The sequence below is a fragment of the Penicillium hispanicum genome, assembly GCF_028827665.1.
Source record: "Penicillium hispanicum strain IBT 35686 chromosome Unknown utg000005l_segment0_segment0, whole genome shotgun sequence".
In the NCBI taxonomy this organism is placed as follows: domain Eukaryota; kingdom Fungi; phylum Ascomycota; class Eurotiomycetes; order Eurotiales; family Aspergillaceae; genus Penicillium; species Penicillium hispanicum.
The window spans coordinates 1,236,627-1,264,029 of record NW_026623197.1 but is presented as its reverse complement, the minus strand read 5'-3'; the positions used below and the strand labels follow the sequence as shown (position 1 = coordinate 1,264,029).

The 27,403-nt window shown below is 52.1% G+C and overlaps 17 protein-coding genes across 17 annotated transcripts; 10 read left to right on the top strand and 7 right to left on the bottom strand.

Annotated features, from left to right (window-relative positions):
- Nucleotides 1-169: 169 nt before the first annotated feature.
- Nucleotides 170-2,492, bottom strand: N7459_005942 (Zn(II)2Cys6 transcription factor; the record flags this gene model as incomplete). Its single annotated transcript, XM_056945126.1, has 2 exons — nt 170-2,383; nt 2,439-2,492. The coding sequence occupies 2 exons, from the start codon at nt 2,490-2,492 to the stop codon at nt 170-172; spliced, it is 2,268 nt and encodes a 755-aa protein (XP_056799461.1).
- A 375-nt stretch (nt 2,493-2,867) lies between these two features.
- On the top strand, nt 2,868-3,944 carry N7459_005941 (DUF924 family protein; the record flags this gene model as incomplete). Its single annotated transcript, XM_056945125.1, has 3 exons — nt 2,868-2,894; nt 2,949-3,292; nt 3,344-3,944. 3 exons carry the CDS (start codon nt 2,868-2,870, stop codon nt 3,942-3,944), a joined length of 972 nt encoding a protein of 323 aa, XP_056799460.1.
- A 730-nt stretch (nt 3,945-4,674) lies between these two features.
- On the top strand, nt 4,675-5,829 carry ramB (bifunctional protein farnesyltransferase/protein geranylgeranyltransferase; the record flags this gene model as incomplete). The annotated part of the gene is made up of 3 exons (XM_056945124.1): nt 4,675-4,904; nt 4,985-5,089; nt 5,166-5,829. 3 exons carry the CDS (start codon nt 4,675-4,677, stop codon nt 5,827-5,829), a joined length of 999 nt encoding a protein of 332 aa, XP_056799459.1.
- Nucleotides 5,830-6,120: 291 nt separating this feature from the next.
- On the bottom strand, nt 6,121-7,530 carry N7459_005939 (putative L-serine dehydratase; the record flags this gene model as incomplete). The annotated part of the gene is made up of 1 exon (XM_056945123.1): nt 6,121-7,530. The coding sequence occupies one exon, from the start codon at nt 7,528-7,530 to the stop codon at nt 6,121-6,123; it is 1,410 nt and encodes a 469-aa protein (XP_056799458.1).
- A 654-nt stretch (nt 7,531-8,184) lies between these two features.
- Nucleotides 8,185-10,302, bottom strand: N7459_005938 (methionine--tRNA ligase MSM1; the record flags this gene model as incomplete). Its single annotated transcript, XM_056945122.1, has 8 exons — nt 8,185-8,454; nt 8,518-8,995; nt 9,050-9,417; nt 9,467-9,598; nt 9,647-9,733; nt 9,794-9,865; nt 9,922-10,040; nt 10,101-10,302. 8 exons carry the CDS (start codon nt 10,300-10,302, stop codon nt 8,185-8,187), a joined length of 1,728 nt encoding a protein of 575 aa, XP_056799457.1.
- A 296-nt stretch (nt 10,303-10,598) lies between these two features.
- Nucleotides 10,599-11,146, top strand: N7459_005937 (putative nuclear transport factor 2 domain protein; the record flags this gene model as incomplete). The annotated part of the gene is made up of 2 exons (XM_056945121.1): nt 10,599-10,644; nt 10,710-11,146. 2 exons carry the CDS (start codon nt 10,599-10,601, stop codon nt 11,144-11,146), a joined length of 483 nt encoding a protein of 160 aa, XP_056799456.1.
- Nucleotides 11,147-11,360: 214 nt separating this feature from the next.
- On the bottom strand, nt 11,361-11,717 carry N7459_005936 (Ish1 domain-containing protein; the record flags this gene model as incomplete). Its single annotated transcript, XM_056945120.1, has 3 exons — nt 11,361-11,474; nt 11,549-11,595; nt 11,645-11,717. 3 exons carry the CDS (start codon nt 11,715-11,717, stop codon nt 11,361-11,363), a joined length of 234 nt encoding a protein of 77 aa, XP_056799455.1.
- A 642-nt stretch (nt 11,718-12,359) lies between these two features.
- Nucleotides 12,360-12,849, top strand: N7459_005935 (uncharacterized protein; the record flags this gene model as incomplete). Its single annotated transcript, XM_056945119.1, has 2 exons — nt 12,360-12,427; nt 12,480-12,849. 2 exons carry the CDS (start codon nt 12,360-12,362, stop codon nt 12,847-12,849), a joined length of 438 nt encoding a protein of 145 aa, XP_056799454.1.
- Nucleotides 12,850-12,926: 77 nt separating this feature from the next.
- N7459_005934 (60S ribosomal protein eL38) lies at nt 12,927-13,429 on the top strand (the record flags this gene model as incomplete). The annotated part of the gene is made up of 3 exons (XM_056945118.1): nt 12,927-12,990; nt 13,090-13,218; nt 13,383-13,429. 3 exons carry the CDS (start codon nt 12,927-12,929, stop codon nt 13,427-13,429), a joined length of 240 nt encoding a protein of 79 aa, XP_056799453.1.
- A 1,381-nt stretch (nt 13,430-14,810) lies between these two features.
- N7459_005933 (uncharacterized protein) lies at nt 14,811-15,071 on the top strand (the record flags this gene model as incomplete). Its single annotated transcript, XM_056945117.1, has 1 exon — nt 14,811-15,071. One exon carries the CDS (start codon nt 14,811-14,813, stop codon nt 15,069-15,071), a length of 261 nt encoding a protein of 86 aa, XP_056799452.1.
- A 1,715-nt stretch (nt 15,072-16,786) lies between these two features.
- On the bottom strand, nt 16,787-17,586 carry N7459_005932 (uncharacterized protein; the record flags this gene model as incomplete). Its single annotated transcript, XM_056945116.1, has 2 exons — nt 16,787-17,428; nt 17,497-17,586. 2 exons carry the CDS (start codon nt 17,584-17,586, stop codon nt 16,787-16,789), a joined length of 732 nt encoding a protein of 243 aa, XP_056799451.1.
- Nucleotides 17,587-18,013: 427 nt separating this feature from the next.
- N7459_005931 (TauD/TfdA dioxygenase family protein) lies at nt 18,014-19,303 on the bottom strand (the record flags this gene model as incomplete). The annotated part of the gene is made up of 4 exons (XM_056945115.1): nt 18,014-18,327; nt 18,399-18,739; nt 18,793-19,162; nt 19,222-19,303. 4 exons carry the CDS (start codon nt 19,301-19,303, stop codon nt 18,014-18,016), a joined length of 1,107 nt encoding a protein of 368 aa, XP_056799450.1.
- Nucleotides 19,304-19,744: 441 nt separating this feature from the next.
- Nucleotides 19,745-21,699, top strand: N7459_005930 (Major facilitator superfamily domain general substrate transporter; the record flags this gene model as incomplete). The annotated part of the gene is made up of 8 exons (XM_056945114.1): nt 19,745-19,910; nt 19,969-20,048; nt 20,109-20,587; nt 20,645-20,815; nt 20,868-21,089; nt 21,141-21,246; nt 21,315-21,440; nt 21,493-21,699. The coding sequence occupies 8 exons, from the start codon at nt 19,745-19,747 to the stop codon at nt 21,697-21,699; spliced, it is 1,557 nt and encodes a 518-aa protein (XP_056799449.1).
- A 277-nt stretch (nt 21,700-21,976) lies between these two features.
- Nucleotides 21,977-22,622, top strand: N7459_005929 (dihydrodipicolinate synthase family protein; the record flags this gene model as incomplete). Its single annotated transcript, XM_056945113.1, has 3 exons — nt 21,977-22,043; nt 22,180-22,241; nt 22,299-22,622. 3 exons carry the CDS (start codon nt 21,977-21,979, stop codon nt 22,620-22,622), a joined length of 453 nt encoding a protein of 150 aa, XP_056799448.1.
- Nucleotides 22,623-22,819: 197 nt separating this feature from the next.
- On the top strand, nt 22,820-23,203 carry N7459_005928 (uncharacterized protein; the record flags this gene model as incomplete). Its single annotated transcript, XM_056945112.1, has 2 exons — nt 22,820-22,972; nt 23,009-23,203. 2 exons carry the CDS (start codon nt 22,820-22,822, stop codon nt 23,201-23,203), a joined length of 348 nt encoding a protein of 115 aa, XP_056799447.1.
- A 563-nt stretch (nt 23,204-23,766) lies between these two features.
- On the top strand, nt 23,767-25,734 carry N7459_005927 (fungal specific transcription factor domain-containing protein; the record flags this gene model as incomplete). Its single annotated transcript, XM_056945111.1, has 1 exon — nt 23,767-25,734. One exon carries the CDS (start codon nt 23,767-23,769, stop codon nt 25,732-25,734), a length of 1,968 nt encoding a protein of 655 aa, XP_056799446.1.
- A 39-nt stretch (nt 25,735-25,773) lies between these two features.
- On the bottom strand, nt 25,774-27,233 carry N7459_005926 (TauD/TfdA dioxygenase family protein; the record flags this gene model as incomplete). Its single annotated transcript, XM_056945110.1, has 7 exons — nt 25,774-26,283; nt 26,352-26,438; nt 26,505-26,565; nt 26,648-26,734; nt 26,789-26,910; nt 26,975-27,132; nt 27,182-27,233. The coding sequence occupies 7 exons, from the start codon at nt 27,231-27,233 to the stop codon at nt 25,774-25,776; spliced, it is 1,077 nt and encodes a 358-aa protein (XP_056799445.1).
- Between the last annotated feature and the right edge of the window lie 170 nt (nt 27,234-27,403).

Here is a 27,403-nt window from a genome sequence, read left to right as displayed (position 1 = left end):
AGCAAATCCAATTTTTGCATTGACAGGGACAACCAAGTACAAGAAGTTCCATAACTATCTACCAGACTATTCATCACTCGTAGAAACGCCGCAGCGCAAGGAACGGCAGAGCATCATCATACACCATTTTCAAGGACTTTAGAATATGACCGGAACAACAGACGTGGGCCTAGCCCATCGTCGTTTCCCACCCTTTCTCGATCATAACGTCGATCCAGTACGTATCGGGTTGCCCGGCATCCATGCGCTTCCAAACCTCCTTGACCAGCTTCAGACACACATTAATCGGTTTCGGGGGCAAGACGTGCAGAAAAGACGTAAGACGGCCGAGGATAAAGCGCCGTGTACGTGAGACTTCAATCGCCTCCATTGAAACGCTGGGTGTGTCGGTGCCAGACTCGGGTGCACTGGCAGCCGGTTCGGTGTTCCGATGCGCGTTGTTGTGTTCATTATTGGGTTGATGGTGGTTTGGCGAGTTGAATGTCGGTGGGAGACGAAGTTCGCTGCAGCTGGCGACGAGCAGGAAGGGCTGGAGACAGCGGGTGCGGGATTCGAAGGGGATTGTTTTGAGACGGGAGAGGGTTGTCATGGCGAATTCGGTGAGCCAGGTATCATACAGTGTCTCGGAATGCGAGTCCTGGGGGAAGGATGAGGAGGTTTCATGATTTTGCTCGTGGGCCTGGGAGGCGGCTGGGAAGATATGGATGGGCGGGGAGGGCGAGGGTTGGGGATGGGGAGGTTGGTTTAGGGGATGACTTGAATCTTGGGACTGATCTCTAGTCCCAGTCGGAGCAGGACTGGCATCGCAAAAGTTGGAGGGTATGTTCATACTGTCTAGATCGATGGGAAAGAATGGATCGAGGGACGTGGACGGCACAGAGCCAGGGTAGTGCGCTTCACTCGGATTTGGGAGACGGTGACGAAGTAGATCTGGGAAGACGCGATACAGCTGCATAAGTCCTGTGCACCGGTAGACCTCAGCCATGGTGAGCAGGTGCCAGACGGGAGTTTCATCGTCGCCGGGACTGACGATCTCGGCTTCGGTGGGATGCGCAAGACCCAAGAGACGCTCCTCTAACTCGCGAGCCTTCTCGATGGCCATCTGTGCACGTCTGATCTCCTCTTGAGAGGTGAAACTCCTTGTACGGATGCGTTTGCGCTCACGCCGAACGAGGCGACCGACCTCGTGGACGGTGAACTGCGTGTCCCGCGCAATGCCCGTCCAGGGGTGCGGGACTCGTTGCAAGACGAGCGACTCGCCCATGGATGAGGCGCATGAGTTATCGGAGAAAACCATTGCGTCGTTATCAGCGACGAACGAGAGGAGCATCTCCCAATATATGAGGGCCTCGTCGAAGAAGCGGTAGTTGTTACTGTAATTCTTGACGGACCCCAAGCCCGGGGCGTTGGGCGTGGACGCGGTCGAATCGAGCTGTTTGCGAAGGAGATTGAAGAAGGCAATACCGAGATCGTTTGGGTCATGCCAGCTAGCAGTCTGGCCAAGCATGAGCAGTGCCAATAGAGCCTTGTCATCCATAACGGCCTCCCGCGTAATGATATCTACAGCTTCGTCGCGCATCTTGCGGCCCATCGGACCAAATTGCGGAAAGTCGTTGACGAGACTCGCAGCTGCCATGCTCTGCATCGTGCGACACATGGCCAAGGAAGATCCCCATAGACGAGATACCGTGGTGCGGAATGGGTTCATCTGGCTATCATAGCTGGAGAATAGTGCGGCAACTTCTTTGAAATAGTATTCAATCAGTGTCCATGATGGGTTATTGAGTGGACGCGAAATTGACAAAGAGTCTCGTGGAGCAGGTCGCTGGGCTGAGGGTAGATAACTGCGGATGATTGCGGCGGGAGAGAATCCTCGATACACGCTACCGCGATGCTCCTCTTCATCCTGAGCTGGCTCGATCAGCGATAGGAACCGAGAGAGGTCCGTAGCTGCATCATCCGAGTCCAGGGGATTATATTCCGAGCCTCGAGGCTGCGTGAAGGTTGACGCCGAGGCTGGGATGGGAGAAGGTGGGCACAAATCAGTTAGTTCCGGCAGCGAGCCACTGCCGGGGAGATCCCATAGATTGTCGCAGAGGGGATTAGGGCTTTCTAGCCTAAATCCTGGAGGATCAGGGTCAGTCGAAGGACCCGCGTTACCATTTTCGAGCGACAATGCGTCTTCAGTTCGCTGCGATGGCTGTTTCGATGGGTTTGTGGCAGCTGCAGAAGCCGCAGGACTTGGGGCTTTGCCATCGGACGAAGCACCGGGACTAGCTCCTTCGTATTTGGTGACCCAGCGTAGAGACTGGGTATAACCAGGACACCGCACTCCTAGGCGGGTACAGCGGTTACAGTGAGGCTTTTCCTCTCCGCATTTGACCTATTGATCCGGGGACGTTAGGCAGTGGACACAGCCGGGGAACAAGCATACCGACCCGTTTACTCTTGCACCTGGCACATCCGTTTCGGGACTTTTTGACTCTTCGCATCACTGGCTATCTCAATCCGAGTCTGTCAGGGACGACGAGACCTGGCATTGCGAAAGACACAGGTTGATGGGATATGCAGGACGTGCGGGGATCATCGGCGTATCGCGACTGCACTGATAGCGGAACTTTTTGCCTGTTTGAGACAGACGCGCTCCGCGGATGGAGGTTGACCTAGCAATGGTCGGGTTTCATACCTTTCTAGTCTTATTCGATCATGAATCCTGAAGTGAAAGTATCATTGTCTTCGATTCCAAATCTATGGAGGAAACAAGACATCCAGGGAAGGTCTCTGGACGAGGGCCAAGAGTCGCTGACTCAGCCGGTCTCGGGCATCGCGCGTGAATGCCGGGGAAACAGCTTGATCTTCACCAGACCATGGCCCGTCTGGTACCCTGGAACAAGGTAAAGCTTCTCCATAAGGTACACGTATCGTGGACGATCTGATGCGGTACACAGTTACGCGCGGCGAAAACGTTGTCACGGTACAGCTCGTGGAGATCGGCCGTGCTGCCGAAGACCACACTGTTAACCACATATCAGCTTCGAGCGCCTGTACCAAGACAGCCGCAGGCGCAGAAGGTAATTCGCACAAATCCTGGGCTCAGAAAGCTTCACACGTCCTCGCCTTCAATGGCGACTGTACCCACAGAGCTGCAACAAGTCCTCACTCCTGCTCTTCTCCGAAATGTCCGCAACTTCTGGTTCGACCACCTTAACGGAGACACGGCTTTGATTCTCCCGGGCCAGAGTGATATGCAGCGTTGGTTTACCCGTGATGATAGCTTTGATGATGCTTGCGTGTAAGCTCGCCAGCCATTTCGACGCAGCATAGATCTGACCGGGTCATCCAGGACCCAATTCAAGCCTGCTTTGGAAGCCATCATCGCTTCTGGGGCAACTGCCAACGAGATTCTCAATGTGGTAGATACCTCCAACCCTCTCAACTGGCTCAGCATTCTCCTCCTCCTGGACCAAGTCCCTCGAAACTGCTACCGCGGCAACGAGTCAAAGCTGGTGTTCGGTCTGTTCGACCCACTAGCTGAGGAGATTGCAGTACGTGCCGTTGAGGCCACTATTCCGACCCAGTCCTCCGGTGTGCGATACCGGCTCGCGTATCGATTCTGGTTCAATCTGCCCTTGATGCATTCAGAGAATCTTGCTGTGCATGAACAAGCCATCAAGCAGTACGAGCAGACAACAAGAGAGATGGAGGATTTTCTTGACAAAGATGTCGCTGTCCTAAATGAGGACGAGAGGAAGTGCCATGAGGTTCTGTCAAGCCAGCAGGATGCACTACGGGGGTTTTTAAGCAGTACGTTCGATTTCGAGAAGCGGCACAAGGTTATTATCGAGCAATTCGGGCGGTACCCGCACCGCAACCAAGCGCTGGGTAGGGTCTCGACTCCAGAGGAGATTGAATATCTAGAGAACGGAGGTGAGACCTTCGGTTGATGGGATCCATCAGCATACACATGTAAAATAGTCATATTGCATACCAAAATAGACGCCGCTGTTCAAAAAACCGCATTTTTTCTAGATGCGCGCTCTCGCATGCACCTATGCACCCCAGCAGCATCAGATGGACCGAACACATCTCACCAATGCAAGCTGTCCACGAATGGGGGAATGATTACGAAAAAGTAAAGAAAGACTCGCCAACTCAGAAAGCAAATTGAAACCTAGACTTTGGGGGCCTTTGAAACAGTTCTAGAAGCGCTTAGGACTCAATGATCCCTGGATATCGCACGTTGTCCGACTTTCGCCTTCTCCACAGTGGTGGGTGGCGGAGCACGAAAGACTGGAATTCCGAGGCATGAGAGCTGTCACCAGTACCTGCGGGCCTCTGCAGGCTCACAAAAGTGGTCTGGTTCGTCTCATGGAACGATAAAATGGGCAAGAAGAATGGACGAAGTGGATGGCGTTAATATTGTTCTCGCCGCTTTGTTTGCGCCTCAGGCCGCCGTGTGCCCCACCTTCACCTCTTCTCGCGATCGATGACACTTAAGAACGGCCATCCTCGTCTGCTGCGCACTGAATGTTCGAGCATTCGTATCGGAACACATACTGACGCTTTTGCTTGGGGCCGTACGCCCAAAGCCATCTGAAGCCCAGCGCCAAGTGTCGGGCTGTTCCATTGCAACCCCTCGGGCCATATCTGATACCTCAAGAGGACCACGCCGAAATGGACGGCAAATATGCCAATGACCCCGAGTGGGCATCCATCACCCCAATTCCTCTCGACGATGGCGCCAATTCCGGTGCTATGCCGCTGGCTGCCATCGCCTATCCACCCGAGTATCTCGAGGCGACGTCTTACCTGCGGGCCGTGATGGCCGCGAATGAGATGTCCGAGCGGGCATTGAAGTTGACCCAGGACATAATTTCCATGAACCCGGCACACTACACCGTGTGGTAAGTGAGGCTCTCGGTCAGGAACTCCGGCTTCTTGTCTCCTGTTATATTTTCAATGGACAATGGCTAACCACCCACAGGATCTACCGCGCCAAGATCCTCTTCGCGCTGGACAAGAACCTCGAGGAAGAACTAGCCTGGCTGAACGAAATCTCTCTCAAATATCTGAAGAATTACCAAATCTGGTACGCACAGCAACAGTGATCCCCGGGCGAAGCGGGGGAAATAAAAAGAAGAGAAGAGGCTAACACACAACCCCAGGCACCACCGTCAAGTCCTAACGTCTTCGCGGACACATTTCCCATTCCTGCCACCCAAGGAACTCGATTTCCTGATGCAGATGTTCGCCCAAGACTCCAAGAACTACCACGTCTGGACCTACCGGCACTGGCTGGTTCGTCACTTCAAGCTGTGGGACCACCCACGAGAAATTGAAGACGTCAACGCCCTGCTCAAGGCCGACGTGCGCAACAACTCCGCCTGGAGCCACCGCTACATGCTGCGCTTCGGGCCGCGCGGGGACGACGAGCCAGATGCCGGCATGGCGAATGCGGGTGACATGGCGACCACTCCCGCTGACAAGGGCCGGCTTCCCGTTGTGGACGAAGACCTGGTTGATGCGGAGCTGCTGTTCGCGCAGGAGCAGATTGTGCGCGCGCCAGAGAATCGGAGTCCGTGGTGGTATGCGCGCGGGGTGCTGTTTGCTGCTGGGAGGGGGCTGGGCGAGTGGGAGGAATTCGCATCAAAGTTTGTGGATGGGGAGGTGGTCAAGAGTAGTCATGCTGTTGAGTGGCTGGCGGATGTGTATGCCGAGGATGGGGAGCGTGGGGAGAAAGCAGCTGGGATGTTTACATTGCTGAAGGAGAAGTATGATCCTATTCGGAAGAATTATTGGGATTATCGGATTCGGCAGGTTGTGGCATGATGGGGCAAGATTCTAATGTCTTGGTCCTTTTTGTTCATCCAGGAAAGATGACTATCTAAAACCATTTTGTATTGACTTGCAAGAATGGAATGTATTATTGCAATTACTCTTCTAAAGCGAGTATGCTGGCCTGTATGCTGAATGGAAGCGAGATGCAAAGCAACAAATTATGTCAAGAAGGGCGATCAACAAGAAGACACGCCATAAGCAAGAAGGCCGAAAGACTGGAAGGTATATAAAGAAGCTCAAGGACTGCAGGATTTCGAATAAATGGCATCATCAAATTGTATATCACGCCCACCCTTGCTCCAGCATCTTCCGGTATTCGCCGGCCATGTCGATGGTGACATTGCTTCCACCACAAACGATGATGACGACCCTGCTCTGCGAGTTCAGGTCCGGAACTAGTTGCTTCAGCTTCGACTTGAACTGAGGAGGCTTGGATGGAGCAACATCAGCGTCGTCGCCGACCTCTGGCTCAGGCTCAGCATCCGTCTCGTTTTCCGTCGAGGATAGTCGGTCATCTCCGTAGCCCTCGTCCCGGTGCGAAACAGAGGAGCCATTCGATTCCCTCTTCCGCTTCTTGACGCTTTGGCTCCGGACCACAGGGTGCGCTGATCCAGAAGACGCGGTGGCGGCATCGCCGATGGCTGCCTCGATGCAGACGCCGCAGGCAAGCTCGACGAGGAGGCGCTCATCATCAGCCAGACGGAGGACGCCTCGAGCAGCATCAGCGTCCGACAGGACGGTACTGTGCACCTTGATGCCGGGTGGAGGGGCGACTGCGTATTTGAATGTGGTTTCCGACACACGAATGGCACCGAGGGAGGTCGCCTGGGATGTGATTTTGGGGAGGGATATGAGTGAGTTTTTGGCGACGGCGGCGGCCAAAGAGTCGGTGCCGGCCGTTTCGATGGCAAGCAGGTGAATGGGACTAGGGTGTGAGTTCGGAGAAACAGCAGACGCAGTTTTGGTGGAAGAGGTGTCGAGGTAAGAATGGCTGGTACTGGAGTAGTCGTTCTGCTTCAGAGACCGCCGTTTCTCAAGACCCATTACCAGCCCATTAAGGAGGCCACCACCACCAACACTGCACATCACGGCATCGAGAGGAAGGGCTCGCCCGCGGTAAACTTCCTCTTCCTCGGCACTAGCAGCTGGTGGGAGTTGCTTCTCCAACTCATCGACAATAGTGCTGTTTCCCTCCCAGATAGGCTCATTGTCGAACGGGTGAAGGGCAATCTTGACCACATCCTCATCGTCACCGGGGCCATTCTTCATAATGACATCTTTCATGTACGAGCCAGCCTCGAAGAAAGTCTCGCCGTGACGGATGACATCCGCAGCACCAGCCGCCCGTAGCTTCTCCAGCATTAACGGCTTCGTGGAGAGCGGCACCACGACTGTGCAAGGGTATCCTAGGCTTCGAGCAGCGCATACAGCTGCAAGCCCGGCGTTTCCGCCGGACGAGGCGAAGAAATGGACTCGACGGTTGGCATATTCTGGCTTGCGAAGATGGGACAGTATTTGATTACCCATAGCGCGAGACTTGAAAGAGCCGCTAGGTTGAACATTCTCTAGCTTCAAAAAGATCCTGCATCCAGCAGCGCGGGAAAGACAGGCCGACTCGACAAGCGGAGTCTCGATCCATGGTGTCTTGAAGGCGGGCTTGTAATCGTCGACGGAAGGCATGATGCTCCCCATGGCCAGATTGAGGGCGGAGGAAAGAGAAAAAGGAAGAAAAAGGTTATATTGTTCAGGAGGCAAGCCGCTGAGGATCGAGTATAGATAGAGGCCGTCAGGTTTCGAAGTAAGAAAATGGATTGGGTGAAGTTGTTACACGGGGTCGGCGTAGTATAAAATGACAAAAATAGAGAGAGTGCAAGCTGCACCACAAGCGATAAGAAGACACTCTCGTACCGCTTCAGCGCGCAAGATCCAGTAGTATACAAATATTGCGACGTGTTTTGATATACAAACGAAAGGCCTAGTTCGAGGGTCGCCACCAGGTTTTCCGACGGGAAACGGGCGACTTTCCCGTTCCGAGCTGACCGTAACATGGGAGATAAGACGCCATCCACGGTTCTGGCCCATTCTTTCCCGTCGATAACCTTATGGGGGGCGCCAATCTCAGCCAAGCCATCAATGACATACTGTACACGCCAGGCTGAGGGGGCACGCTGGAAAACCTGGCAACTCAGCATCCGCGGTGTGGAGGACCCGGGAAATATTCTCAATGCAGCTGTTGCACCTAGGCGGAGATGATGCAAATCTTTATTTAGACGGGCCTTGTGCTCGCGCATGATTGGCCTGTGGGCCATTCCTCTTATCAAATCGAAAGCTTGGAGCACCGCAAACTCATTCCTCTGCGGTCAAGGGAGGGAAAAGAATGCCTTTCTTGATGCCCTCGCCATAATCTGGGTCCGACCCATAGACCGCAGCGGAGAATGTTCGCTTGGAGAGATTCGAAGTATCTACTCGGAGAAGCTCCAGAAGCTCCAGAGCTTTTCCCGGCATGAATGGCTGGAGCAGGATAGCAGAGATGCGAAGTGATTCTGCCACATTGAAAAGAATCCACTCAGGGTTGGAGGCTTTCCAAGGCTCCGATGTGTGAAAGTATTTGTTGGTCTAAAGGGACGCAGAAAATGTTACTACTTTCTCGCCGGCGTGCGGGGATCGATGTGACCATACCTTCTCAATTATGCCCATAATTTCCTGCAGTGCGGCACGCGGATTGAGGCCAGTCATATGCTCGGCAACCCTCGGGGGTGTCTGAACGAGCATGGACTGGTGGGCCACATCCTCCGGGGTTGGAGCCGGGAGCTTATTGGAGGTGGCGTCCGCGATATACGAGCGCAGTTTTCCCTTAGCGCAGCCGATTGTGCGGTGAGCAAGGTTGCCGATGCCTCCCTGGAGGAGCTTTTTGTAATCACGGATAATAAAAGAGTTGTCATAGTCTGCGTCGTCTGAAAGACCTCCCTGATAGGCTAGGAAGAAGCGCATGCCATCAACTCCGAATCGCTCGATGGCGAAAAACGGATTCACAACATTCCCGGTGGACTTGGACATCTTCTCACGATTCATTGTCCAATGTCCGTGCACGAGAACGTTCCGGGGAAGAGGAAGATCCAAGGCCATAAGGAAAGCGGGCCAATAGACACAGTGAAAGCTGGCAGATGATCAGCAGAGAGCGCTGAGCTGGGAGGCCAAAGCGTGCACTAACCGAACGATATCTTTTCCGACGACGTGAACATTGGCAGGCCAGATGGAGGCGTTCTCCTGCCCGGGAGTGAAAGGGTAGCCGGCTCTGGTCAAGTAGTTGACGAGGGCATCCAACCACACATAGATGGTTTGAGTATCATCGCCGGGAACAGGAATGCCCCATGTCAACCGCTCCGCTGGTCGAGAGATTGAGAGATCTTGCAAGCCGGAGGAAACCCACTGGATGACGGCAGTGGCATGCTTTGACGGCGTGATAAAAGAATCCGGCCTCTGGTACAACTCTAGCAGGCGCTCTCGAAACGCTGAAAGTCGGAAGTGATAGTTCGTCTCAGATGACCATTCAACCTCTTTGCCCGTCTCAACAGAGACCTGAAATGGTGTGAGAAATTGTATGTGTCATAATCGCTTGGTGTCTTACCATCCGTTTCCTGCCCGTTGATGGATCCAGGGAATTCTGTACTTGTGTTTGGGGGTAAAATGTTTCATCACTGACTGAGTACCAACCCTCGTGTTTGGAGGTATAGATATAGCCTCGGTGGTTTAGCATTTCCTACCTCGTCATCAGAGGTGTTCCAATCGATTCGGGGAATGTACCTACCCAAAAATACTGGACGGCGTCACGATGCGCAGGATCGGTAGTACGAATGAAGTGGTCATGATCGAGATCGGCGGCTTTGGCCAAAGCCTGTAATAAACCAAGCTGGATTAGACGACGACAGACAGCATTGCATGGAGCTTCACATACCTCGAACGTTCGGCAGTTCATGTCGCAAAAAGCTTGGGTGTCCATCCCAGCTTCAAGAGCAGCTTGCTGAATCTAAAAACGACTGTTCAGCCAAGGGAATACTGCATCTGAACTTTTGTGTATCGTACCTTCATTCCGTGTTCATCGGTTCCGGTCAACAGCTGCGCATCTGCGTTTCCGAGGAGGACCTGCCATCGCTTCAAGATATCGGCGATGACCATGGTGTAGAGATGACCGACGTGGGGTGCTGATTGATATCAGGGACGTTAGCATATATGAATATAGGTGGAGATTTGGAAGTACTGACCAGCATTGACATAAAAAATCGGAGTGGTCACATAGTAAGGCTTCTTGAACTTCCCCGGTGTCGGAGTTGTCGCAGTCGCAATTCGGCGCTGGAAAGGTCTGGTCATTCCATGCCTACATGATAAGCACGTCCATGGCCGTCTTGGACTGAGAAGCTGAGAAGCTCTCGAGAAAGCGCGGAATGGCGTCTTTGCGGAGGCCATTGTGAGCGTTGTGGAGGAGAAGAAGACCCCCGGCGTCGCATGTTATTCCGCATCGCGATCCGCGGCTGGTCCAAGCTCCCGCCGTCATTTTTCTTCGGCCCAGCCGGCTCCGCGACAGCTGCCTACCTGCCAACTTCGCCGCGAATCTCATATTCATATATATATTGTTATATATCCACCTAATCATATGCAGCCTCTTCGACGGTCAATTTCCCAGAATTTCAGCACGGCCACCCGACTACCAAGTTCTACCTTGCCGCCCTGTTGCCATTGAACTTAGTTTAATACCTATTGCAATGGCTGCTGCCAACGATGACACGCTGACCAAAGTGTCCACTGACGGTGAGTGGAAAATCTAGTCATTCTTGTACTATAGAGAAAATTGCTGACAATATATCTCTGCACAGCTGCCACCGAGCTCGTTCAATCATTCTACTCGGCCCTTCAATCCAACCGCGACGCGATTGGCTCCTTCTACTCTCCAACACCATCGACAATCCTCTTCAATGGCAATACGGTCGCCGACGGAGCCGCTGTACAAGACATCTTCGTGAACCAGATGCCCGCCGCGCACTATGAAGTTCAGTCCTTCGATTGCCAGATCATCAACCGCGCATACCCAACAGCCACGGCAGCCGGCGTAAAACCGCCCGCCCAGATGACCGTGAAGGACATGTCGGTGCTCGTGATTGTGAGCGGGCATGTGCGATACGGCGAGAGCCGTGACCTGCCGCAGCGCGGCTTCAGCGAGACATTTGTGCTCGTTCCAACCCCGTCGACCGACAGAGTCAAGCGCCGTCGCGAATGGCTTATCCAGAGCCAGAACTTCCGACTAGTGGTTTGATCTGCTTCATGCTATCCGATAGTTGTGGTAAAAGAGGATAGGTCGCTACGAATTGGTCGCTACATGATGCATACGATACAGACGAGATTGGGAAACCGTTACGACATTTACAACGATCTTCTGAAAAATCATCGATCTAAGAAGGGGAACATTAAATATCACCATTTGATCTTATGAGCTGGGGGGATACTGTCTGGGAATTGCCTGTTGGGAACTATGACTGTGACTGTGATGTTGATGGTTTTGAACTGCGCGGCACTCGCAAATTTGCTTTGACTCGCTCCAGAAGCTCTTCCCGCGACGCATTTTCACTTGGCAAAAGCCCTCGCTGCAAGATATTTGTCAGAGCGAGGCCCGGAACTGTGTTTACAGGGCAGCACATTTACTGGAAGTGGAACATACCGCGCGAAGCCATCTCTTCATCTCCTCCACTGTCCAGTTCTCCGGGTCTGTCTTCAGTTAGACTTCGTTCAGATGACAGGGATTTTCTCTACTTACTGCCGGTTGGATCTGCCTCGGCTGGGAACACATCGGTGCCCCAGATGGACCAGGCCGCCACGGCAGTGACCATTCCAGCGAATCCTGCACGTTATAGAATAATTAGAGATCTGTCTTGCTGTCTCTGATGGCAGATATCATGCTGTATATTCACCCATAAAGAGATTCTAGATCTTATCAGCCATTGCTTGTCGTCTTTCTCGAAATGGAGCGGAGGGGAGTACCTTGGAATTAAGGGCTCGATCGAGCGGAGTCGGCATCGTGATATTCAGCAGTTCAAACCCCTTTGATGGCTGGGGTGTCCGGAAAACCAAAGCGTATTAAGAGAGGCAGGCTATGGCACGTCTGATGAACTGAGTTGTTCACCGGGTGATGTGTGATGTGTAGTCCAGTAGAGTTGGACACCTCGACCACAGCGAGTGCACCGCCACCAACGCCACTTCGCTGCTGCCTCGACTCCCTTGCACCGAACGTCGTGTACCTGCCTCTGGATGGCGTCGCTCCTTCTTTTCTAGACGATGGAAAGCTCGCAGCCCAGGACTGTAGAACGGTAATGGCTTTCCTGCCAGTGTACGCTTCGTGCTGTAAACGACTATCTGCTACCACTGCATCCCAGCGCACATCATTCGGTCTTTACAGGATTTCATATCTATATCATTCATGACCGGCTCTCACAGATCAGCCATCGACGCTCCTCCACATGACTGAGGCTAAGATGGAAGCGGTGATCTTCCTGTCGTCGGTCACTTGCTTTATTGCCCTTGGAGGTGTGGTGGTCCTGGGGTGAGTCTTCAGGTTCCCAACATGATGCCACAAAGACCTGAACTTTTGCTAGAATAGCGTTCTGGAAACGATATCGAATCCAGCTGCACGTTACCGACAAGGTCCTGTCCACCAGTAGTCGAGACGTGGAGAATGGGGAGGTCCGGCATGCCTTGGTCCAGCCGCCGCCGGTATTCCACGGGCGAGCGGAAGGTGTGCAGGGTATGCAGGGTGCGCAGAGCTGGACACCTCCTGTTGAGCGCCGGGCGCATTCCATGGCCCACCAGAGGCCGATGGCTCCCCTCGAACACCCGTACAGCTTGGACGCCGGCGCGAGAACGCCGGCGCAGATGTTTGAGCGCAGCGCCACGCCCGGCACGGTCAGCCACTTCGTTGCCACAGACGCACGTGATCACCAGGGCTACCCGCTGCAGAAACCCTAATCCGATCCACACAACTTGGACTTCACTTCTGTGTCGCGATCCTCTCATTCAGCAACCCATCTGCATCCACCGTCACCATGCCTCGCGAAGTCTCCGATATCAAGCAGTTCCTCGAGATCTGCCGCCGGAAGGACGCCTCCTGTACGTGACTGCCCGATCCCAACCCGAGGAGAAGAGAAGAGACATGGAAATATCCAAGATCGATCGGAGCATCAAAACTGACATTGGTGACTCGTTTAGCCGCCCGGATCAAGCGCAACCGCAAGTCCCAGCAGATCAAGTTCAAGGTCCGCTGCCAGCGCTTCATCTACACTCTGGTCCTGAAGGAGTCCGACAAGGCCGACAAGCTGAAGCAGTCCCTCCCCCCTGGTACGTTCAACCCCACACTTTCGTCCATCAATACCTACCTGCGACCGTTCGGCGTAGCGTGCGAGAAATATCCGGGAGAAGGTGTACCAACATCTTGCCGATACCACCGCCCTCAATGAATTGTCAGGACCTCTGCTGACAGCTCTCTTTTTTCTACCCCACAGCCCTGAAGGTTGTTGACGTCTCCAACGGCGAGAAGAAGTCCCTGTAAATGCAATAGCAATGCAATGAAAAGAGTCTTGGAGTGCGGCGCGGACTGGTTGTCGATGCATGCAACACCAACTGTTGGAGGGACATATGGCACGAGCTTAATCTCTCTGCGGGCCGACACGAGGATGGCTCCGGGGGCGCGGGGTGTCCGTGCCTTTTTTCGATCGTGAACGGTTTCATCCTTGCGTCTGTCGACCGCTGTGATAATCCACCGGTTAGACGACTCGCATTTTTCGGAAGCACTTGAGGAACACCTTTATCGGAGCTTCCGGTCCCTACACACCAATTAAAAAAAAACAGTTGAAATATCCTTATCGGGAGTCTGGCGATAATATCGTATTCTTTCGGGTATTGATATTATTCTATCCCTCCATTCACTTCTTTCGAATCACCGTAGACTTTGTCATTGTTGACTTTGTAGTGGGATAGCTTCGCAATAAAGGTACTGGATAGAATTCTTGCTTATTATCCATTATACCGATCTAGTTCGACGCCACCGTCCTACACCATGCTCGGTCTGGCGATCAGTCTTGATTGGCGTTGTTCTATTGTGCATGGCAGCATATGCAATTGACTGCCCAGCAATCACAGACGGCTTTTGTCTCACTGGACTTTGTTCCTATTGAGTAGCCTTTGAGAGAGCACTGCCCGTCCTCCTTGTGGCTCGTTGTTGGTGGTACCTTACGCTACTCAGGCGACTTTCTTTGTCAAAGTCAAATCTCATTGCTTGCCTCGGCTTATGGCTATTGCAGATTATATAAACAGACGAGGTGACCACCTGGGCACCTTGTTCGTGTGCGGGTCACAGGACCTGCCTACACACATAAGCTCCCTCACTCTGTAGATAGCTTCATCCTCCATCATCATCACTTATGTTGATCACATCCTTTCTTCCTTCCATCATATCTTCGGGTTATGAGCCCTCCTGCTCGTACTTTAGAGATTTACATTTCTACTATGCCCTTCACTCTCGCTAGCTTTCACCCCCTTCTTGAGAGAACCCCCCCCCCAAGCTTACTCCTGACTAGCTGGGTCTCTGCGGAGGTCGTCTTGTTCCATATACTGTCTTTTTGAAAGGGTCGGCGTGCACCATCACGCCGACACACCTCGTCCATCTTACCTTTAGGCTGTCCGCTATCCTTACGAGCCCCCAACTTTGACTTCAATGGAAGTCTCATCTGGACTGCTAAGGTCTCGTCCACTTGCACCTAGTATCAGGGGTCCATCCTGTTCGAGCGCACCGAGCATACTGTTGAATTGAGCTCCAGCTTTCTGAGGGAGCTTGGGGTCACCATTTGTACCACCTGCAACCAGAATATATTTATACGAAATTCTATTCTGGCTGGACACTGCGACGACAACGGTATCCGATTCGACTCCATATGGTCGACAGCAAGTCCGGCACTAGCCCATTTATCACCGTTGGTAATCTGGCGTCGCTTGCGAAACATATCCACCAGCTCGCTATCGACGAATTTGACGAGTGCGATTACAACGTTAGCAGCTACGATATCGACACCAAGTATAGCTGCACCGTGGGTATTACATTCCACACTCGTATAGTGGCCGACTACTCCGACGCCGCAAACTTTGATGCGGGACGGCTTCGCGACAACCGCCAAGCACGCCAAGCTCTTATATAACGCCTTGCTATACCCAAATCATTCCCACCGACAAGTACTCGACAATGATATCTTTTTGTGACAGCTAAGCCAGCATCGACGAAGATCTTTATGGCCATCACTGCCGCCCTTGGATTCACTCGTTTTCAGCCGGACTACTCTATCTTCAGTCTACACCCCAAAACCGTTATATATATATCCATGTCTTTGTGGATAATAGTGCTATACATAGGACGAAGTCTACAAGACAACCTGACTGGGCTGCGAGCGCGTCGTAACTCCCTATTCTGGACAGCAGTGCTCGAAAAATGGCCAGACAAGTGTATACTGGAGTTCATGTCGACTCACGGCGTCTCGAGCGAAAGAGACATTGAGTCAGGAAAAGCCACCAACAACCCAAGATATTAAATCTCTCGGATGCAAGAAACCAAAAGAATGGGTGTCTATATGAAGCTGATACTTTCTACAAGATAACGTATTAATTCTATTAGATCCTCTTGGTTAAATCCATAGGTCGCCAACAGCGTAACTAAGCGACCTAAGAGCGGGATTAAATATAACCATTTTATTAAACTACTAGATCGCACAACCTAAATCCAGTCTTACGTAGTAAGCAAATACTACTTGGTTTACCTACACAGATTCCTAGCCTGTGATAACAGTTTACTACTATAGGCATTATGTTCCACCATGTCACGACGACTCTTTCAACAAACTCGTACTATACTGCTGAACTATCTAAAGCGAAACTCAACACTATCGATGACAGCTCGCAACACAAATGGCGACATGCCACTGCATTATACTGTAACTGCTAACCAGTTAGACTCCATCAATGCCTCAAGAAGCACGTCGCCGCCTAAGTCGTATACAAAACCTCAACTAGAGTGAAGGGGCTAGTCCCGGGCTCATGCATTGGGACAAGACAGCAGCCCATCTTGCCGCAGAGCTCACGACACCAGAAAGCGAGCTGATTTTTTCGGAGCTGCTCCCCGATCCGCAGCTTCATTGAACCCCCTGATCTCAGCGAGTCTGTTACGATCCTTATGGATGGTCTTCGCAAAGCCTTGCAAGCTCATGATGGCACAGGGAGCGCCGACCCGGATACTCGCTCAGCTTACTTGAATCAGCATGAGCAACGACCTACCATGAAGTGCTAATGCATTCTCCTCGTCAACGAGAACCGCAGCGCTGCCAAATACGAGGGTTCCTTTCCGACTCTTGCGGACCGTGCAGCGATCGCTGAGCACCGTTGGTTCTTCAAATGGCAAAAGACATCGGCTTCTGGCACAAGGTATACAGGGACCTTGCAATGGGTCGCTCATGCTGTGGTAGTTGTCTATGCTATCTAGGATTGACTTCATTATGTACCCCAGGGTCAAAACCGGTGAGTTGGGAGCCGAATATAGCCTCGTTGGGACATTTCCAGTGGCGCAGGCTCTTTGTTGGGTAAATTCGAGTATTCAATTTCAGAAGCTGGATAGTCTGGTTTTCTGTTTTTGCTACTAAGTTTTGCCTGATTTCTTAGACTGAGATTTGCGTAGCCCGCAAGAGGTTCAACAGCTTAAGGCCCGTCTCCTGGCCCGCAAATGATGACTTTCAATCCTTCCCATTATTCTCCCGGAAGTCTGGAAATCCAGCAGAGTATGCGCTCGAGTCTTCTAGCAAGCTGACCTTTTCAACTACAAATTTATAGTCCTACATCGATCCTTTCTATTTAGCCTCTCATTATAAATCTATTCCTTGCGTTCATATGGTACCTCTACATAACCTTCGACATTCGCGCTCACCAGCGCCTCGTCGATAGACTTGTAGCTCAGCTCCCCGCGCCGAAGCTCAAACTCCCCAAAGAAATTTGGTTCTGCAGAGACCTTCACAAACCCAATCCCCTCAAATAAAGCCAGGCTGCGCTCATTCTTTTGCCCGATTTTCACACTCAAACAAGAGAACTGGAGGTCCGACCCGTCAACAGTCTTCAACTTATCCGCCATCGACGCGTCAACGCCGCCCGCAACAAACTCCGCAAGAATGCGAGCTTGTTGCACGGCGATGTATCTCAAAAATACCAGCAGGGAAGCTTTGCCAAACCCGCGACGTTGATTCGTCTTCTCGGCAATCATCAGCTCGATTTCGCCCACTATCTGGGGCGGGGCATCCCCCTCGTCGCCATCGTCAATGCGAAGAAACAGGTTGATGTCTCCAACCATTTTATCTGGAGAGTCATGTTCCGGAGTGAGTGGAACGGGGCACCCTTCAGCCCCTGTCACAGGCCGACAGGTGATGAAGGTCAGCTTGTCCGGGTCTTGCCGCCAGCTGCGCTGCATGGCGTATTCCTCTTCGAGAGTTAGAGGCTCTGAGGCAGTTGCCTCTTGAATTTCCTACGTTTTCTTTCAGTCTTTGACGCTGCAATTCTTCGACGCGTCTGTCAGCTAGATCGTTAACTAACCTCATCCTTCATCCATTCGTGGTATCGTGGAACGTGCCATGCCGAGTAAGGAACCAGCAGAACCTTTGAAGTTGAAATAGCTGTTTTCATGCCATTGTGGCTGCTTCGTCAGACGCTCGCTGTAGTTCATTCGGCAGAGCCAGGCTGGAGCAGGTATGTCGCTGGGGAGGGGTGTACCGGTTTCTGCATTGAGTAACATCGTCAAGGAGCTCCGGGTTGTTGAACTGAGCAATGTCCACTGTTCCAATCGACCAGAGCCAATGTGCGAGACAGGCCCGGTGTTGGTGTTCGTGGCAGAGAAATGCACAGGTTTGCAGAGTCGACGTTCCGCTGGCGATGATTCGGATTGCGGGGCTTGGCGGTGCGGCAATGAGTTAGAGTCTGTCGACAACTCACAGCAGCATCCATGGATTGTGATTAAGAGTTTGATGGAATAAAATATCTAAACATTTTGCAGTATAGGCTGAATGACGGCTACATTTCCTTCCATATCTAAATCACATGGGTTGCTCGTCCTCTAGCACAAACTGAGCTGTACCCTAGCCTCATCCTTTGCGCATTCTCCATCATCCTCCTCGATCTTTGCGGGAATGGGTTTGTTGGCGAGGGGAGTCAGTCTGAACCCATGTCTCCGGTCTCCAACCGGATAATCGAGCGTCTGCGAGTGATTGGTGACACGTTGGTCCCAGACAAGAACGGTGCCGGCTTCGTAACGAATGCGACATGAAAAATCCTGTCGCTTGGCGATGTGATCGAATAAGAACTTCAGAATGCAATCCGACTCCTCCTGGTCGAACCCGACAATCTTCTTGGTATATACCGGATTGACATCTATCGCACCACACGTTAGCAGGCGGAAGCGAAAAGCGAACCATTCAGCACCGTCGAAAGAGGAAACTCACAGAGAGCCTTCTGCTTCGTCACAGGGTGGACCAGCACCACAGGATGCTCAGCCTGGAGAACTCCGCGACGCATCACGGCTTGTTGACCATGCTTGAGCTCCTGGCTGACGCCGTCGTTGTTTGTGTGGATGGCAGTGAGACCTTCTAGGCGCTTCCGGAATCGAGGAGAGAGACTACTAAAGGCCCTCACACTCGAGCTGACGAGCGTGTCGCCACCGGCGGTGGTTGGCGATTCAAGCATCGCGATGAAGGTCGTTCCGGGCGGTTGCTGCTCCGGGCTCTGATCCGTGTGCCACTGAACGGGGCTTCGACCTGCCCAAGATTGTCGGACGCGAAGATCGCTGGCAGGGCATTAGCGATACTTTCGCTTCTTTCAAGATAAAGGGTCGCCTACTCTTTGTGGTCGTAGATAATCATGTGCTCATGGGAGCCTGCCGCTGGATGAGGAGCCCAGCCATGGATATGCAGTGGGCCAAAATGGCGGACGATCTTCTTTTGCGCTTCGAAGCCGATGTTGACAAAATCCTGGTCGCGGAAAACTAAGGCGCCTCTCTGCGCAGCGAGGAAAGCGAGCTCGTCCAAGCCGGCACTGTCGAGCTGAGAGAGCTGCACGCCGTGAATCTCCGTCCCGACATGAGGCGACAAATCCCACATCTTTGTCACATTCTTCAGCAGGTTGGGCAGCTTGGGATCTGCTCGGTGACCGGGGTCGACGTGCTCAAAGGCGCCGATGTCTTCCACTTTCTCAAGGGGATCGTAGAATGCTACAAGGGGAATTTCCGTCAGCAGTCACAACACGCAGCGGTGGTTATCGAGAACATACGCATGTATTCCGGGTACAAGGGACCGCCATTTTCGTTCTTTTGTCGAGTGACGATGGTCGGGCTGAGCGTTGTGGTCGACATGTTGCCGCGAGAAGGTCCGGGTCGCGTTGTCGAGTTACAAGCCACCCAATCCCGGTTATGTACAGAGCCACAATCCCCATTCGGGCATATGGACTTCTCCCCCGCCGTTATCATTCTTGTTAAAGTTGGCCGCGCCGTGAAGCTCTGATAAACCCCGTGGGGCTTATCGTGCATATCGCCCCACCGCGGCCAAGTAATCTGGTTTGATGCCAGTTGATAAATGTGACTGTGTACGATCTAGCAGGGATTGGTGCATTCAGGGAATACGCCAGATAGCAAAGTATCAAAAGCCGTATCGCAGAGATAGACTATCTATACATTAGAGATCATAAGAGTAATGGACGATTCCAATCGAATGTAATTCGGCAAAGAATACCCTGAAGTTGACTCTCGCTCACCTTTCGCGAAAGCCACTTGTTGCCTAGGTATTGGCGTTCAAACATGGCTTTATCGGAGTCTTCAAACTCGTCGTCCATGCATGACATGGAAAAAAATGGAACAACGGCGGTCTCGGTGGCAGACCAGAATGCCACGCTTGAATATGATCGGTTCCTTCAATTGGACAATCTCTTCAATGGGAAACCAAAGGCAAAGCTTCTCCGAAAGCGTACGTCAGCCCTAACTATCTTTTTTCAGGTTTTGGAATGCTAAGCTTGTCGCAACAGTGGATGCACGGTTACTTCCCGTTCTGAGCTTTCTCTACTTGATGTGCTCGCTTGACAAGTCCAATGCAGGCAATGCCAAGGTAAGTAAAGAGACCATCTGAGCTCTCAACGGCGAGCATAGGAAGCTGAACCATCCTTAGCTGTTTGGTTTTCTTGAAGACGTAGGCATGGCCGGCACCCAATACAACCTGGCCCTCATGTATTTCTTCTTCACCTACGGACTCTTCGAGCCAGTCTCCAACATCATGCTGCGACAAGTCGGACCCAAGATCTGGTTCCCTCTCATCGTGTGTGCGTGGGGTCTGATAACAACTCTGACCTCCCAAGTGAGCTCCTACGGAGGCTTTATCGTCATTCGTCTCATGCTGGGAATCGCAGAGGCCGGTCTATATCCCGGAGCGTACTTTATTCTCTCGATGTGGTATACACCCAAGGAGATTGGCACTCGCATGGCTATCTTCTACGGCGCGAACACCACCGCTGGTGCCTTTGGCGGAGTGATTGCCTACGGCGTCGGCTCCCTTGATGGTAATCTCGGGTGGCGAGCGTGGCGATGGCTGTTCTTGATCGAAGGGTGCATCACCATCTTTGCGGGACTTTGTTGCACCTTCGGCCTACCGTGAGACTTCAATGTTGACCCAGACGGGAGATATGTTCTGCTAATCCACTTCACTAGGTCATTTCCTCACCAGTACAACGAGAAGAGAAGCACGAGTTGGCTTACCGCTGACGAGCTCGAATATGCATCGCTGCGCGTCAAGTACGCCAACGGTCCGCTTGCGTCCACTTATACCTTTCGCTGGAGCGATGTCATTGCGGCTGCAAAGGACAAGAAGACGTATTTCATGTATGCTTGCGCTACTATGACCGGCGTTACTCAGCCACTAACTCCCTCGCAGGATGATGCTGTTCTGGTGGGGAGGTTCCGTGCCAACGTACTCGCTGTCTTACACGCTGCCCACCATGGTTGCAAACCTGGGATACACTGCAGTGAAGGCGCAGGCCTTGACTACGCCTCCTTATATATTTGCCACTTGTGTCTGCGTGGCAGTTGGGTACATTAGCGACCGGCAACAATCGCGATACTTGTGCCTTATGGGTGCATACATCCTCGGACTAATGTAAGTTGTATCTTCCTTCGCTCTGAAGGCAATTCTGACATGGGGAATCAGTGGAATCATCATCTTGTGGATCACGGTCCACCATCCCAGCCTTCCTGGAGTCAGTTATTTTGCTATCTTCCTAGCGGCAGCTGGCTATTCCGCACAGGCCCCAATCGTGAGTTCATTTAACAATTCTTCAAACCTACTGGAGGTCAAAAGCAGTGGCTAACTTTGTCGATATAGGTCGGTGCATGGACGAGTTCCAATATCCCCAATCCCTCCAAACGAGCAGCCGCGATCGGTTTCCTAATGCTATTCGGGAGTGTGGGTGGTGGTAGCATCGGATCCAACATCTACATCTCCAGCGAGGTCGGACAAACTATCCATTTCATGAAATGGTCTCATGCTAACTGTTTTGCAGGCCCCTGTGTATCCTCTGGGATTCGGATTCTCGGTCGGAGCGACCGTTATCGGAGCGATGATTCCGGCCAGTATACATTGGTACTTGCTGAAGAAAGAGAACAAGCGCAGAGAGGGTATGGACGTGGGGGAGATCGAGAGGACGTATAGCCCGGAGGAACTTGGTGAAATGGGCGAAGATAGTCCCTTGTTCCGATTTGTTCTGTGAGATAGTGGTATAGGCCGTCTCCAAATTGAATGGTGATTCTTCCACCGTTATCAATGTAACAAAGATGGGTCTATACCCGGCGAGTATCGGCCGCCCCTTGGCCTATCTTCCTTGGATCACGTCTTATCAATTGTTATCTCGACTTGCTGAGATCATATCATGTTCCGAAGGCTTTTTCGGCTGCATTCAGAGCAGAATAAAATGGGCGGCAAAACTGGAAATTAGCTTAAGGAATTCGAAGACTACAAACATCAGCCCAATTGAATCGATTTTGACCATGCGCCCCTTGCCCACCGGAATTTACACGCCTTTGCCGTGTTTCTTCCAAGACAACGAAGATCTAGGTCTGCATTGTCGACTTCGTTTGTGAACTGATGCTAATGCTATGGCCAGACCTTGATGCTTTCCAGAGCCATGTTAAGTGTACGGATTCCGCCTGCATATCTGGAATGCTCAATAAGCTAATCATTCCATCTATAGTCATCGCGACTGCGGGGACCATCCCAGTGGTGTCGGGCTCAATGGGGGAAGCCGTTCATTTGGTGAGACCAGCAGCTCATACTGGAAATGAGCGAGGCTAATCCAAGGACACTTCCTAGAGCAACACCGAAAGAAAGCAGCTCATCCAATCTGCCAGACAGGCGTTGGATCAGGTGGAGCTATGCGATGTCCCCATCGTTGCCGGCACCGGTGCTTCAAGCACCCGTGAATCCATCCAGCTTTGCAAGGACGCTGCAGATGCCGGCGCCGACTACGTGATGGTCATCCCACCGGGATACTATGCAGGTGCTCTGTTGTCGAACTCTAAGTCGATAGTGAAATTCTTCGTGGACATTGCAGAAGCGTCGCCCCTGCCAGTGTATGCTTGCTTCTCACCATCAGACGCTGCGGCATCTTCTCACGTTTTGCAGGATTATCTATAACTTTCCGTCCGTATCAGGTGGAATTGATATGGATAGCGACCTGATTGTCAAAATCATCAAGTCCTCCCCAAATATCTGCGGCGTGAAGCTGACGTGCGTATCTGGCCACTCGTGCCACCTCCATTTGACTATTTCCCGGCTGATCAGGAGGTTCTGGCCACCATAGATGCGCGAATGTCGGCAAGTTAACTCGAATCATGGCCGAGGTCTCGACTCCCGAATTTCACCAGCTGTACCCTCGGTCCATCGCGACTCCTTTCAGGGCTATTGATGGGTTTATTGATTTCTTGCTGCCGTCTATCTCCGTCGGATCCTCGGGTGCAATCAGTGGACTGCCGAATATTGCACCAGTAAGTTTCACCACAAATCAGCAACAGAAGATGTAGAGTCGCATGGAACTCCCATCTAACCGTCATAAGAAATCATGCGTGAAATTGTGGAATCTGTCCCAAGAGGCAGACTCGGCCAAAGAAGCAGCCGAGTTGCAGCAACTCATTGCTTTGGCAGATGGCGTGGCTCTGAAGATTGGAGTGAGTCGTGCCTATATCCGTTCCCAGCTCCTGCATTTTCTGTCTGTCTAACGGGTTTTTGTAGATCGCAGGGATGAAAAAGCTGCTGCATCGTCACTTCGGATACGGCGATAAGCCTCGGTTGCCCCTACTACCGATGGAGGACCAAACAGCGGATGAAATTCTTTCAAGCCCTTTCCTGAATGCACTGTTAGAGTTGGAGGGCAGGATCTGACAGGCAGCGAAAGAGAAACGAATTGAGATCGGGGATGTGTAGAAGGAAGAAGTGAAGGAGGAAAGAGGAAGGAAAACGCGTCCCCGCAAATCCCGCATTGATAAGGCCCGTCCGTGCACGAGATAAAGGCCGTTTCCTATCTCCTTCTGCTCTCTCCCAATCCTCTTCTCTTATTCGTACCAGAATGGATTTTGTTGCTTCTCCCGTGCTCGGCCGTCTGTACAAGTCCCGGAAATCTCGACCGTGCGATGCCTGTCGCAAACGTAAGGTGACCTGCGACATGCCCCATGGGCCTCCTTGTCACCGCTGCACCAGCAAAGACCAAGAATGCACATTTAATGAAGGACCTGGACCCCGAAAGAGAAGAAAGACATTCGCATCCTTTGAAGACTCAAGAACAATGTATGGGGATTCGGAACGATGGCTATATCTTCTTGCCCACAATCAGCCAGGCGATGGAGAAGACGGACCGACTATACAAGACCTCTTGAGGCCTGAGCTAGAGACGGAGATGCATACACAAGGCATGCAACAGGCGCCAAGTCTCGGGAGCTTTCATGGAAGTGATATTGCGTTAGAAGCAGCCCACGACACGCCCAAAACCACTTCCGCCAGCGCAGTCTCACCCCGTCCGGCAAATTCGCCATCCACACCAGATCAATACTCATGCAGTGGCTCACCACCGAGGGTCGACTCACTGGAGTTTATCAACGGAGCATTCAGCTTCTATATCGGCCCAACGGGTGTTTCTGACATTCACATATTAAGCCACCAGCCTTACGATGAACAGAATGTCGCGTTACCCAAGGTAAATGGCCTCAGGTACAGAATCCTGAGCGCTCGACCCCAAAACGATCGGGAAGCTCATGATTTTATACAACCTACGGTTTTTGGGATAACCGATAACTCTCTGTTGGCCAATGCTGAGCCCAAACTTGATCCAGAAGCCTCGGACAATGCCTGGTCTCGTTTGTGGAAAATGATGGACTCCACTGCAGCATGGCATCTTGTCCAGCTATACGCTCGCCACGTGGATCCATATTATCCCATAATATCGCAGCATCAGATTCCGTCATCTCCAGATGAGCTGAGCAACATGCCGCTGCCCCTACTGACGGCGATATGTGCCACCGCACTTCCCTTCATCATGTATGATGAAGCTCTCTTTACGTTATTGCTGCATCCACCGCAGAGCCAGGAGCTTTATCACCTCTGCTGGCTTTCCTTATCCCAAGAGCTCCATGCCCCTACTTTAGCAACGCTCCAGGCTTGTCTTCTTTTGCAGCAGCGCCTGCCGACGAACATGTATTTGTCCGATACCGCCTTTGCATGGTCACTCATGTCAACCAGTTTGGCTGTTGGACAAACGATTGGCCTCCATCGCGATCCCATCTCCTGGAAATCGGTTCCCGCTTGGGAGCGAAGACTACGACGTCGACTCTGGTGGGGGCTTTACGTGATGGAAAAGTGGGTTGCACTTGCGCGAGGCATGCCCAGCCACCTGAGCGATGACAACTTCGACGTGTCGCCACTCACGTCCGAGGATATAGAAGATACACTGTCTCAATCACTCGACACAAAGGCTCATATAACCCATCTGACAACATTGACGGCGATCCTGTCGGACATCCAGAACACTTTCTATACAGTGAGGGCGATCAGAAGAACATCCAACGATCTCCAGTATTCTTTGGATGCAGCAAAATCACTACGCGCTAAATTGAGAGACTGGCGCAACGACCTGCCAATCTGCTTAAGTCTAAAGGGTGGCGTTGCAAGCTCAGGAGCCATCCCAAATGGTCATGACCTTGACGGAAACGGAGCACTGTATCTTTCCTATATTGTCACACATGTCGTCCTATTGCGTGCACTACTGCGACCATTAGATCAATGGCCAGCCTTGGCTTTGAAATTCCCAGACAAGGGTGAAGGTATATACGAAAGCGCCAAAGCCGTCGTCAAGGGGGCACTACTGTGTGTGAAAGAGTTTGTGGAGTTTCTCGAAAAATTGACCGGGGCTCAATGGAACGGATTTTGGCACAGCTGTCAGTATCTCACCACACCTCGTCCCTTCTCAAGTTCTGCTCATTCTTACACTGACGATCCAGGGAGTCGCCCTAATTTTGCCATCGCCGGTTCATTCATGGTACATTTGTTACAAACTATCGCACCGAAGGACCTCCCTTCACACCAAAGAAGCACCTCTTGCGCGCATTTTACCTTTGACGAGGAATATTCCGAGCTCCAGGGTTGGATACAAAGATGGCGCTGGGTGACTCGCATTTCCGCCAACGGAGCCGCTGGCGTCAAAGGCCTCACTAACCTGGGGTTTATTAAGGTGGAAAGCTTGATGGGAAACAATATATAATAGCACCTTGCAAATAGATTGATTTAGAATCAAGTCAGACTAGCAAAGATTGAGGATCACCCGAGCTTCATCTTTCGCACACTCCCCGTCATCCTCCTCCACAAGGCTGGGAATCGGTACATTCGCCAACGGCGTCAGGCGGAAGGCATGTCGCCTCGCGCCAGCTGTGTAGTCCAGAGTCTGCGAATGCTGTGTCACTCGCTGATCCCAGATGACAACGGTTCCCGGCTCGTACCGCACTCGGCAGCAGAAATCATGGCCGCGGTTGATATGGTCAAAAAGGAATTTCAACAGGTAATCGGACTCCTCGTCATCCCATCCGACAATGCTCTGCGTGTAGGAGGAGTTGACAAACAGGGCCTTTTTCTTGGTGACCGGGTGAACGACGACGACGGGATGGATTGACCGAGTGATCGGTCGACGAAGAACGGCATTGTTGCCATTGTCGCGAATTTCACGCATGATCGGATTGGCCGTGGTATGGATTGCGCGCAGGCCCTCGAGGCGTTTGCGGAATGACGGGGAGAGCCGCTCAAATGCTCTTGTCATCTGGTATACGCTCTTTTGTTAGCGATATTGCGATGGATCGTGATCGGTTGCGGCTGCAGCAAACTCACGTTGGAGATGACGGTGTCGCCGCCAGCACCGGGCGGAGACTCTAGCATGCAGAAAAATGTTGCTCCGGGAGGTTGGGCTTCGGGAGACTATTGAAAATTGTTGGATTTGAATTCTTGGGAGACGACCTTTGAGTTTTATTGATCGTATCTTACCTGATCAACATGGAACTGAATGGGACTTTTTCTGGCCCAGGATTTGCGAATCCGTAGATCACTATTGTTTGCGGGTCAGCATCCATATCCCGTGGGACATTTGCCGATATTCCAGGCAGATATATCAGAATGGTTGGGCTTACTCCTTCGAATCATAGACGATCACAAATTCCTCCGGTCCGTTCTTAGGATGAGGCATCCACCCATGCTTGTGAAGAGGGCCGAAATGCCTGGAGGAGACAGTCAGCAAATCGATAATTGGCAAATCCAGACGCGTAACGTACGAGGCAATTCTTTTCTGCTCCTCGAAGCCTAGGTCGGTGAATTCTTGATCGCGAAACACCAGACATCCTCGCTCCGCTACCAAAAGAGCCAGCTCGTCAAGGCCTTCGCTGGAAAGTTGTGACTGATGAAATCGTTCGCAAAGTCAGTCTCTGCTTATTGGAAGCATCGTGTTCGTAGTTCCATACTATTTGGACACCCCGAAGCTCTGTGCCGCAATGCGGGCTCAGTTCCACAGCCTTCGCGCCCTTCAACAGGTTGGGGAATGCGGGATCGGCTCGATGTCCTGGATCATCATGTTCAAAAGACCCGACAGGCTCGACTTTCTCAAGGGGATCGTAGAAGGCTATGGCAAGGTTAGTGCATAGGATTTCAATTGAGAGAGGATAACCAACGCAAATAGTCGGGGTATAGAGGCGCCTCCCCGTCAACAGTCTCGGACACCATCGTGTATTCGGATAAGGAAACAAAGGAGCGCAAAGTTGATCCGACTGGGTGAAGCACAGCAAGCCTCACACACAATCCGGTAGATATAGCCCGCAGACCAGAGTCTTGGAATCGGGCCATTTCCGCATGCCGCCTCCATGCCCTATCGAGCCTCTGGTTGGCCGATGGTC